The 12,500-nt window shown below is 35.9% G+C and overlaps 2 protein-coding genes across 5 annotated transcripts in view; one reads left to right on the top strand and one right to left on the bottom strand.

Annotated features, from left to right (window-relative positions):
* Positions 1-504: 504 nt before the first annotated feature.
* Positions 505-7,917, top strand: LOC138023967 (calcyphosin-like protein). Of its 2 annotated transcripts, none has more exons than XM_068871051.1 (6): positions 505-805; positions 2,203-2,299; positions 4,064-4,144; positions 4,830-4,927; positions 5,555-5,669; positions 6,950-7,917. In XM_068871051.1, exons 1-6 carry the CDS (start codon positions 675-677, stop codon positions 7,049-7,051), a joined length of 624 nt encoding a protein of 207 aa, XP_068727152.1. In that variant the 5' UTR covers positions 505-674; the 3' UTR covers positions 7,052-7,917. The 2 variants fall into 2 exon arrangements, with proteins under 2 accessions (XP_068727152.1, XP_068727150.1); XM_068871049.1 differs by lacking the exon at positions 505-805 and adding an exon at positions 1,259-1,464.
* An 895-nt stretch (positions 7,918-8,812) lies between these two features.
* Positions 8,813-12,500, bottom strand: part of LOC138023965 (protein FAM151B-like) — a 4,275-nt gene continuing 587 nt past the window's right edge. For all 3 annotated transcript variants that reach the window (XM_068871046.1, XM_068871045.1, XM_068871047.1), the window contains exons 2-3: positions 10,892-11,038; positions 8,813-9,737 (exon numbers count right to left, since the gene is read on the bottom strand). In XM_068871046.1, coding sequence (XP_068727147.1) covers positions 9,063-9,737; positions 10,892-11,038 — 822 coding nt within the window. In that variant the 3' untranslated portion in view covers positions 8,813-9,062. The remainder of the gene's footprint in view (positions 9,738-10,891; positions 11,039-12,500) is intronic.

Genomic DNA, 12,500 nt, shown 5'->3' with positions numbered 1-12,500 from the left:
TTTGGCGCAAGAGTCGTTTGCTTTCTTTCATTGTTTTTCGTCACCCACAGAGAAACTGCACTAACGTCAAAAAAATTACTCCTGCAAACTTGTATTTTATTACATATTCTATCATACATCTTTCTTTTCTCTTTAATTGGGGTGGGGTTTAGCTTTTTTGTCCTTAGTGCTCAGTGTAGTGTATAATCTCTCCTCAGCGGTGCTCCAGCGAGCCCCCCTTTTTTTTTCGAGCGCAGCGTGAAATCTGAAGGTGAAAAAATAGAAGATGAGAATGATCCTCTCGGGTCCAATTTTTTTTTCCTTTAATTTTAAAACTTTTACTAGTTCTTTCTTCGTTTTCCTCAGAGAATCTCTCCAAAGAAGAAAGGCTTGATCCGTCTTAATGAGCTTAAAAGTTCCTTTCTACTTAGAGTCAATTGTTCGACAAATCGTCATTGTCCGTTCTCACCTGTTAGCACAATTATTCCGGCAATTATTTTGTTTCCATGACTCTTTGTGTGTTTTCGTATGAATTATTATGAATAACGTGAGTAACTCGTCCCTAGGGAAAAATCAAAACTCATCGTTGCTTGAAATTCAAAGTAGTAGTAAATAGTTATCACTTGGAGTTCCTTCGTTGACAAGCCACTCGTGTTTTGCGTTCGCCTTCATCTTCAACTTCACGGATTGATAAAATGATCACAAATCGAGGTAATCGCGAGTTGATGCGAAAAGCTGCCAAACAGACCAAGTTCCAAGATCCTGTTGAATCTTTGCGTATAAAATGTTTTGCTCGTGGTGCAAGCGGGATTCTAGGATTGGGAAGGTGAGTTATTTTGAGAAATATTAAAATTATTTTTCTGTCAAAGTTATCAAACCCCATGACCAGGTGGTATGGTTCATTATTTTTTTTTTTCAATTAGTGCACTCGAATGGCGCCCAAGTGAGATTATTTGAGCAATGAATTCATTTTCAATATATTAGGCAAGTTAAGCACGAAAAAGCCGAACTAAAAGATGGTGAATCGAATTGAATCGCAAACGACCGTGTTATTTGGGGGATATAAAATTATATTCCAGCGACGAGTATAGTATCTCGACGACTAATTACCGATATCATTTGAAATTTCAAACGAAAAATTTATTCAATCATTGTTTTCATGGAGTAGCCTATCAATTTCACCAGAGGTTGTCTCAACCGAAGAAAGTCTATGGACAAAATAGTCTGAGCCCGTGCTCACTGTGTACGCGTTCGTTGCGTTGTCACGGTAACACAAACATGGAATCTTCGTGACTTCATGCGAGGTCGCCATATTTACTTTTCCTTTGCAAATAACAACAAAATGGCAGCGACTTACCGTTCAGATTCACAAATGAAACACAAGTGCAAAAAGGTGCTAAATAGTAAAGGAACCATAGACCCAGTTGAAAGATTGAGATTGCAATGTTTAAGTCGAGGTTCAGCTGGTATCAAAGGGATTGGAAGGTACGTATATCTAAAGAAGTTAAAATCGTCTCATTTCGCTTAATCGGTTGACTTCAGATGTACTGTTTTTAGAAGCATAGGTCTGTCACGCGGTTCTTAGACCGCATGCATGTCATGCACGCTAGATCCACTAGACATTTAAATAAAGTTCCTTTCTTTTATATTATTATGTCAAATTATTAACTTCTTGCTTATAAAAGGGGAAAATATGCGAGAGGGAAATTAATTCAAATATAAATTGTGCAGTAATGCTGTATGTCTGGCATCTGGCTCTTTAAACAAGCGTTATTTTGGATTGTTATTGTAGTATTTATGAACACTGAGGCGAGTAGTGTATTTGCAGATATAAACAACTCAATACTGTCTTGGAAAATAATATCGATATAAAGTTGTGAATATCACACTTGTTTGGAAACATTTTTAGAGATGCCTTTCCCAGGTCCTCTAGCTGAAAGCTTAACAACTGCTGTGTCATAATCATATTAGCATATCACAATATGATGATAAGTGGCCAAAATTATTGTCTTTATCCTTTTGCAATGTTTGACATATGAAGTTCTTCAAATACTTATTTAAAAGAGTGATTTTTAATTTGTTAAAGAATTATAAAGATGACAGAGTTGTCCTAGCTTTCAACAACTGAAATCTTGCTTCCTATAAAATTATAATAACATTATTTATACTGAAATGCATCACAACAAAAATTGATTGTAGTGTTTTAATTTCTTATACTTTCAGGGTTTTCAGAATTATGGATGATGACCAGAATCGCACGTTAGATTTCAATGAATTTAAAAAGGGCATAACTGAGTATGGTCTTAATTTGGAGCCAAAGGTACAGTATGCTGTTTTTGCTTTTCATCCTTTGCCTTTAGGTTTCACTCTGCCAACATTTACCCCTTTGGCAATGGTGTTTCACAGTTCTTGCTAAATTGAGCATTTAGCTTAACCCAGGTACCATGTCCATCACACTCCAATAATTTTTATAGGTTGAACATTGGTTTACTCAGTTTTGTCGTCTTTGCTTTCTGGTGAGGATGCGGCAACATCCAGTGGTTCTGATGCCAGATTTGCAAGATGCTCTGGGTTAAAATCCCTTTCTGAATGCCAGATGTGTTTGTCATTGGTGGTTTGGAACAACTCCTTTGCACTTTTTAAATAGGGAACTAATGCCATCAATGTTTGTGAAATGCAAATAAATTATACTAAAATGGACAAACAAAATGACTTCTTATGCCCTGCAAATGCCTTTAAGTTTTTGTTCATTTTCTTGCCACTTTCTTCTTAACAACAATGAGAAATGATCAAATGAGGGTTTCTTTGGACATATTCCAAGGGTAAATTGTCATAGTTTTTTAACTTGCAGGCCTTAAGTTTTATTCCTGACTATTTGGAACACATTAATAATAATTATCATTACTTTGTTCCAAATATTCAGAAATGAAACCTATTCATTATTTACATATTGAGCAGATAGGAATTGGCACACATTGACTGCAAGAAAAGAATTGATAATATCGGTAATTTTCAGATGAATTTTCAATGTTGTCTCCATCATTCTTGCTTACGTTTCCCAACAGCAAACTCATTGACTTCCTCCACCTGGGTCTCTTAAAGTTACATAATAATTAATTTGAAATAGCTTTTTAAAACAGGAGGACATGGTCTGACAAGCTTGGAACTTTCTCTGATTTAAGCGTACAATGAATAAAATGATACATGAAATGAATCATATATTGAACTGTGGATATGAAATCAAGTGAAGCTAATTGATCCTTGCAGTTATAAATGCAATTTTAGCAATTGCGTAGAGAAGCCTGAAAAATGCAAGACTTCAGAAGGGTTTGAACCCATGACCTTGCCCTACTGGTGCGAGGCTCTAACCAACTAAGCGATGAAGCCACTGAATATATGACTCATTTCATGTATCATTTCGTTCATTGATTCGCTCATCACGGGAACATTTGAACTCACAAATGACCAGCTTCTAACGTCAGTGGCTTCATAGCTCAGTTGATTATCTGGAGCGCTGGCGTTGCGAGGTCACGGGTTGCTAAAATTGCATTCATAAATGTGAGGATCATAGCTTCACTTGATTTAAGTTTACACTGTAAGTCTAGTCACTTTGTTAAAATTATTGATAATATTAGTTATTTGGGAATCGGGTTCATGAGATTTCAATGATAGTTTTTTGGATGACGCTTGTCACGTAATTCTTCCCACAAGTGTTTTGAATGATTTAACAGTAAATTATTTGTCTTTTAAGTTAAGAAAGGCTACATGTAGATTGTTTTCAGGGTTATCTGTTTGTGTGACATTTGTTGTCAGCATTTCATTTACTTAAGGCTTAACCAGACTGAGTGTCATACATAAATTTTTGGAGTCATTTCGTACCTATACAGAAGTAAAAAACCAATAGAACACCTTTCATTATCATTTTCCCCAGAACTCTATCAGTTATTGGTAAAAAGTAGCTTATAAAAATGTAATACATTCAATGATAGACATACTGATTTAGTTGTCCAGATATTAACTTAAGTTATGACAAAATAATTGTTTATTATTGATTTACCCATGTCAAACTTTTGTCAACCTGTAGGAAATGAAAGAGATGTTTAGTGCCTTTGACAAAGATGGCAGTGGTCTCATTGACTTTGATGAGTTTCTTATTGCTCTAAGAGTAAGTTTATTAACGCTGAAGTGTCTTTTAACTTGTAGAATTATAATGTGAAATAGATATGATCCTGACACTGAACTTGACGATTTGACAATAGCACGTAATTGTCCAGTTTAGTGCAAGGATATATCACTTCAATCTTTTGTCTTTAACTCAAACTTCAAATACACTTTTTTTTAAAGAATTATAATAGTCCTGAAAGGCTGACCAGGAAACTAGTAAGGCGTTGTATTAAAATCTGCAAGTGCCTCTATTGGATTAAAAAAATTATTGTAATTATAATAAAAATGTTGATTTGTTACAGTAAATTATTGAAGAACTTTTTGAGCCCTCTTTTGTCCATCTATAGACAGAATGCATAAATGGCGGCCAAAATGTACTCTTTGTTTATGTGCTAATTAGACTCACTAGCCTTGCTTTCAGGCAACATTTCTTTTTTTATTTTGTCCATGCAAACGAGCACATTAACAAAATAACATATGTCTGGCTGCCTTTTATGCATTTGGTCTACAGTCAAATGCCTGAACATTCAGATTTTAATTATTTATTGTATTTGACAAGGAAAGCCTCTAATGTACAGTGGTTTCTTGTGAAATTATATTTCTATAAGCATTTAAATTTTGATTTGTGTCAAAGCAAATAAAAAATAACGTATGATTTAGTAAATTTAATGCATCTTCTTTATCAGCCTCCAATGAGCAAAGCAAGGAAAGATGTAATAAATGAAGCATTCAATAAATTGGATAAAACAGGAGATCAACAGATAACAGTTGAGGATCTAAGAGGGTCAGTGTATATTGAACAGTACAATGATGCAGTAGTCAATAGTTATGCCCCTATTCTTTTCTTTGTTCAGTTTATGCACTATAGTGCCAAAATTAATGAGAAAAATAGTTTGTGGTAATTTGCCATGTATTGCCAGAGAAAAATGATCCTTTTAGGGTGGATGAATTTATTAACCCACTGACACTTCAAATGCCCTGGGACACCCAATCCCAGGGGTCAATGAGTTAATTATCTTCTAGTAACCATCTCTTGGGAGAGAGCACATCCTTGAAACAAGCTGGGCAACAGTGAAGAATATGACTTGCTAGAAACTGACCAGTCGTCATAGCACCCATACACTGAGCTAGTTATGGTAATTTACGCAGGTGACCTATTCCCGATACTTCTTTTTTGGTGAAACCAACCCAGATAAGACTTTCATTCATACCTTAGTTTACAATGTAGTTATGTAGACATATTAAAACACACTCTGCTAATGTATGGGTCCTCTAATATTGGCAATGAAAATTTTGTGAATTCAAAGTAAAACCTTTCTCTTGTATTCCAATAATTCTGAGAGAATTCCCATCATTCAGTGCTTTAAAAACAGTTAAAATTAAACTTTTGTGACCAAATGTTATTTTCTAGAGTATATAATGTCAAGTCACACCCAAAATACCAAAATGGTGAAATGACGGAGGATCAGATCTTTAGGAAGTTTTTGAACACTTTTGAAGTAGGCAGTAATGAGATTGATGGAACGGTAAGTACTCAAGTTTTCTAGCATACTGTACCTGCTCCCACAGCACTTGATTGTCAGTCATGATTATGTCTTCTTCTTCTTCTTCTTCTTCTTCTTCTTCTTCTTCATCATCATCATCTTATTATTATTATTATTATTATTATTATTGTTATTATTATCAAAATGTGGTTATTTCCTGTCAGAGCGTCTTTCTGCAATGTGCCATCATAGACATCATGATTACAATAACCAAACCAACCACTGTGGCAACTTGTTGCTCATCTCCTTTAAAGGAGAACGGCAGGCCAAAATCAGCAGTTTTTCCAACATTGTTTCTGGAAAGCCAAACATAAGTAAAGTTAAGTTTGTGGGGTTATTTCTTCTCGTTTTCTGTTTTTTTGCGAGAAAATTACGTTCAAAGTTGGGCTTTTCCTGCTTTTTCAGCCTTTTCAGTGCGGGCTCAAAGAATAAATCAGCAGCCTGGTGTGGGTATTTTCTTCGTTGTTTTGCTGTAACAATTCTTTGTGGACTCAATATTCACGACAAACATCACTCAAGACACTGCTGGGGAGTCTGCTTTTATATGGGGCGCTCTTGCATGTGTTTCCCCATATCATACATCATACATCAGGGATCCCTCAAGGAATGGGATGACTACTTCTCTCTTCTCCTTTACTTGTAAAATTTTATCGTACAGTTATTATATAATTGTACTTGTTATTATTGATAAAAATTTTGCCTCTGAGTATTGCCTGATGTTATGCCATTCATCCCACAGGGCACGATTTATACCCAATGACCATGGGTCCTTTGAGTTAATTAGAACTCCTTTAGTAATCAAGTACTTTTTGAAAAGTGAAGACCTATAAATTATCCACTGCTAGCTCCTGTCTTGCCATGTGGTTGAGCTGGCGGGCCAGGGTTGTGGATTAATTGAACTCGAAACAACTATAGATGCTGTAATTACAGAATACACAATACTGAACAATACTCTTTGGCAGATACGTCCCTATTGAAATTGATGTCACATGGCAACATGACATCACAATGACATCCCAATGACATCACAACTTATAACACAACAGATTCATTTCCTGTTTACAACGGTCAGAGATTTTTCTCTTTCCTTGTCTGCACCCATTTCTGCAACCACAGTTAACATTGGAGTGGATTTCCTGAGTTTTTCAGTGATACAAATACCCATTGAGAATACAATTTATGTACCTCTGTAAAAAGTACATTTTTTACAGTTTTTAACTGTGCCAATTACTTATTACACTCCACTTCTTGTCTCTTTGTAGATAACTAGAGATGAATTTATGAACTACTATGCTGGAGTCAGTGCATCCATAGACAACGATGCTTATTTTCTTCTCATGATGAAAAGTGCCTACAAACTTTGAAAACACTCTGCCCTGGTTAAATAGATTTCGCTTCACATTAGTGATAATATTAATTACTCCTTCACCATTTGAACTGTGATGTAGGTCATTTTTTTGGCCTTTGGAAAGATAGGCTGGAGTAATAAAGGGCCTTTGATGGTACAGCACGAATTAAAATTATGGTTTGTTTGGTTTGAAATCAATGCAGTTGCAGCTAAACTTGCTTCAAAAGATGTGCAAGATAATATTGTCCAAACAATTATACATGTAGCTTGTAAAGTGCAGTGCTTTTGAGGAGTATCTATGGTACTATGTTCGGATGGAAGGTGCATATTATTAGAGACACTTATTTATGAGAGTGAAAACTGATCAAATCTGATAAGCACATTGATGTTCATTTTTTTTCCTCCTTACCCTGCATAATTATGTTTTCTTCTTCTTAAAGGAAACATAAGTGCATGGACAAGTTACTGTTTCTAGTGATAGGATATAATGATTATTTCATGGTGATGGAGGGTAGCAATTATTATTCAGCAAATGAATAGTCCAATAAAATTAATTATTATTATTGTATAAATTATACAATGTACGGTATGTATGTGATATTGAACCTTACGTGCTGGCTTTAGTCTTCATAAATCACACATCATTGTAAACATTAACAGTTTCTCTTCTTTTAGCTTTTTGAACTTCCAATATTTATGCTTTCACTACAGATTCTCTAATTTATTAGTTTAGAATCTGTAGGTTGATTGACAGTTCACTGTGGAAAATCATTCATAACACCATAGCATCTGTTTAAGCAAAGCTTAGAACAGAAAAAAAAATAGTGCAAGTATTGTAATGTCATACTAATATTTGTGATGTTATTAAATGAGAAAAATGAATGTTGTTGATCAGGAGGACTATGTTTTGTTCTTAATAATAATATTGTTGAAGGCAGCCATGAAAATATTTTGTTTGTCTGCCTTCAATAAGCAAGCATTCTTCCCTGAGGTAGCAGACCTTTATTGTCTTAAAGGACTTCCAAAGATATCAAAGGCAGTTCTTTTTCTTAACACATAATAATTCTTGTTTTGTCAAATTCTCACCAAGTTCTAAACCAATCATGATTCACTTGGGAATTTGTATTCCAGCAAGTTTAAGCCTGAAAGGCTACTTCACAAAAACTCTTGTTTTATGTAATGTTTAAAAAATGAGCAGGAGTGTTTTATCGGGTTTAAAACCATGAGGCGTAGCCGAGTGGTTTTTGACCCAATAAAACACGTGCTGCGAGTTTTTTGAACAGATTCAAAAACATTCTTGGAAATGCGTGTGTCAAGAGTTCATAACAATTATGCTTTCGTGAACGTTAGAAATTAGCATACGAGAAAAACATTAGGGATTAAATTATATGCAAGAAAATCAAATCTCACATGTGTTTTCTACTTTCTTCTACTAACTGAAGAGGACATGGCGTCCTGTTCCAGAGCTTTTCGGAAGCCTAAAAATGCCAAAAAAGAAGAGCTCCCCAAAAAACCAGTCTGCCGACTGTCTGTCAACTGTCTGAAGTACATTTGTAAATTTAACTGTTGCCCAACTGTGGGCTAACAGTTGGCCAACAGTCGGCTGACAGGTTTTTTGAGGAGCTCTTCTTCACAATTACCATATTTTCACATTGGTGACACAAGCAAACTCTTAGCTTGGCCTTGAATTAAAATCTATAAATATTGATTCCAACCACTGTCACATTTGAGGAACTACCACACCCTTGTCACATTAAAAAGATTTAAATAGTCATGATGTGATTACAACGCAAATTTATATTTTGAGTTGATGTTGTCTAATAATTCCACCAGCTAGGTCGTTTCCAGTCAATTCACTGTGAAATTGCATTTTTTGAAGTACATTTGTAAATTTAATTTTTGCCTTTCTTGTGACAATGACATTGTCTTAGTCATTATTATATCTAAGAAACCAACTACTCTAGGTAACTGCAATTAGCTGGTTGCTGGTTTTTTGTGATAACCCTGCTGAAATGGTAACCTCTAATTCATGCCTCAAACTTGAGCTCCTCCAAGAACTTTGTATGCTGATCAACGGGAAGATCATAAAATAGCCTTTTTTTATCTGCAACCTTTCTGTGCAGAGCAACCAAGTCCTTAGTATTTGGATCGTCAAAGGTTGTAGACCAAATTGTAAGTGTGTACTTATTAGAGAGACTCAAGAGCCATAACATCTGTTCCATGGACTTCCCTATTACCTTTGCCCTGACTGGAAAGGTGACTGGTTGATTAATCTTGGCTAGCAAGTTTTTCATTTGCTGAACCATGGGCCATTCATAATGATCATCTCCTTTAAGATAAAAGTCTGTTTTCCAACCAACTGAAAGGGTTGCGGAGGGGAAGAACTTGGTACAAAGCGATAAGAAAATACGTGGATCTACAGCATTACATGCAAATCTGCAAGGACCAAGCAAGATGTCAGCATTCAGCCACACTGGAGTGGATGTGTGTTGGTGCAGAGAATTCATTTCCTCCCAGAGGATTTTTAGTGAAGGTTCAACCACAGCTGTTGTTTTGAAATCCAGTTTGATGCCTTTACGAGTCGCAAGAACTGCTTTAACAAACTCGACAAGTAACAGGTCGCTGTCTGTACTGGGTGGGTGAGCCATGATAGGTATCCCATCATCGTCTCTTAGTAATACATCTGCTTCAATCATCATAACCTTAATTAAAATAAAAAATAAAAACGGAATTATTGTCTTAATTGAACAATGTTAAATCCTTGTACTATTACCATTGGCCAGAATAAAATCCGGAGGAGGCACTTTCAGGAAGGGGGGTGAGGGGGGGGGGGGGGTGCAATTATTTTAAACCTGCGCACATGCACTGTCAGAGTTTATTTAGGTTACCTGGTCCAGTAATCAAATCATATATTGAAATTTTGTTTGTGGAACACTGAGATGCAAAAGGAACTATGGAAAAAGTATTCTATAACAGATTTCATGAGGGACATCACTCACAGGATTTGCCCGTGACTCCACGTTAAAAAAATTAGAAAAAAAAATGCTTTGTTTATAGTGGAAGTACACTTAGCTATCAAGCTAGTTTACAGGCACTCCACTTTTAACAATCTGAAAGAAGCAATTCAAACCAGATTCAATGCTTCCAAGTTACACTCTTATTAGAAGAGTCTTAGAAGGATTGGCACCACATCGTTGTATTATGTATTAGCAATCTTGTGGTACCAAATGAACCACGGATTATTGCTAAACAAGAAAAAGTCGTCATTGTGACGTAAAATGTCACTGTGGCAACAGGAAAGCCTTGTAAAAACACCCTTTACTTTGTCTTTAGTTGCTCATATCTAAAAAACTAACTTTGTGACCCCTTTTTTTTGCTGAAAAGTGATTAGAAGGCCACGATGAAACTTTGCAAATTAAGTTTAAAAAAATTCTGTATCGCAGATTCAGAGCCACCTTAATTCTAAGCTTTACAGTGGTAAGTTGCGTTATGTCAACCTCTGGTTTGTCAGTTGAAATACTGTTAAGAGTTATTGACATTCAATATGGTTACTTTACTTTACATTAGTTACATAAACAGGTGTTCCCTGCAAGCATAGTTACCACACCATCTTCACCATACACGAGCCAGTCATGCGTTAGTTCTAGACTTTCAGTCGTATTGCATGCAGGGTGTGTGCCTAAAAATGCCTTTGCACACGCGAGATGTCTTTGAGTTCTGCCGTACGCTACAGACTGGTCATGAAGTACTGTCAAAAGCATCCCAATTCAAAATGTTTAACTTGCTCTTTCCATCATGCATTTTAACATAGCAAAATGAAGAAATCTAAATATTAAATAAAGACAAGTTTATTAACCTCTCCAGCTAGTGCCTCTTGCAGCTTTTCCTGACTGTTGACTGCATGTGCCCAAGTGACCTCTGAAGCATCAGATACATCGAAAAATTTGTGTATATCTGTCATGGAAGCTCCCACTCTGCCTTCCATTCCGTGGACTCCCACAGACTAAGAAATCAAAAGGTGTGATTTCTCCAAGGTACACTATTGCATAACATTAAAATACCATACATCTCATTTGTACCTTTCAACTACTGGATTAATTTTTTGCAATCCTCCACCTTGTGTGGTGGTTATTGAGGTGTGTTAAGTAGAGATTGACAAAATCTCAAGGTGCTGTCTCAAAGAGAGCAGGCATCCAGAGGTGTTAAAAATAAGACCTCGTCATGCGAGAGCCTAATCCTAGATGAGATCAACTGTGAGGAAATATGAGAACTTAGTTGAGCTTTTATAGTATTACATCCTTCCCTAAATACAATGTGCTCAAAACTCCCAATAAACTTATACAATACCTAAGGCTAGCCTTGATATGAAATAATTGCCATGTAATTTGGTGAAATAATCAGAGGCTAACGAGAGAGCCCTTGGTATGTCATAGCTGCCACATTGGTCGAATCGTCAGATGCTAATGCACAGAACAAAAGTGAAAAAAAGTCCTTTGGAAATTTGACTCTATTAGAATGCAAAACATGAGCCATAATTTGGTATTGTTTTGTGCACCATCATGGCTGCCCGCCCCCTCCCTTCCCCCCCCTTCCCCCCCGGGCATGGCCGTCTTATCACATGATTGAAAACCATCTATACTGCGACGATGGAAGCGTGTACGGTAAATTCTCTTCTTTTCACCCAAATTTGACCAGTGTGCCAAAGTCCTTTGACCCGGATTGTAGTTATGAGAATCCAAAATCAGTTCCCTTGTTTTACACCCGGGGTAGTCATTCGATAACATCGATTAATCCATAGCATTCGATAACAATCGACAAAAATCGATAAATATTTTCGAAATTCGATAAAAACGATAAAAGATTTCGTTGTGAGTAATCGATAATTATCGATTTTTGAATTAGAGCTATCGATTTTATCAAGAAATATCGAATTTATCGAAACTGAATTACCGTACCATTTTTCGAAACGGAAACACCAAAAGATTTTACATAGCTCGCAGGAACACTTGTAACAACTTCCCTCTTCGTTAATCGATAAAAATTTGATCACTTCTTGCTCCCCATACTTCTTAGGTTAAAACGTGGTTCCAAAACCAACGGAACAAAGCAAAAAAGGAATAATAAGACGACAACCAGACTGGACGACAACTGAAGCCGAGGAAACGGAAAAAAAAACTTACGTTTGCAATTGAACCCGGGTAATCGAATTTTTTTTTAATTTTATTTTTTTTACAATTTACTACAATCCAATCCAATCCAAATAATGTAATCAAACAATAAAATCAGGAAAAAATTGTAATGCAGTCTCTTTGATCTCTTGTACAGTGTTCGCTAACAAATCATTTCATTGCCGCCTTTGAAATATCTACATTTAAAGAGTCACAATCAAACGTTGCCTCAACGGAAACAGGTTAATTTTTATCGATTCTATAACGATCGATGAATCCGATAAAATTGATAAAATT

This window comes from Montipora capricornis, chromosome 11 (assembly GCF_036669925.1).
Source record: "Montipora capricornis isolate CH-2021 chromosome 11, ASM3666992v2, whole genome shotgun sequence".
Classification (NCBI taxonomy): domain Eukaryota; kingdom Metazoa; phylum Cnidaria; class Anthozoa; order Scleractinia; family Acroporidae; genus Montipora; species Montipora capricornis.
Note: the sequence above shows the minus strand (reverse complement) of the source record. Positions and strands in the feature narration are given on the sequence as shown.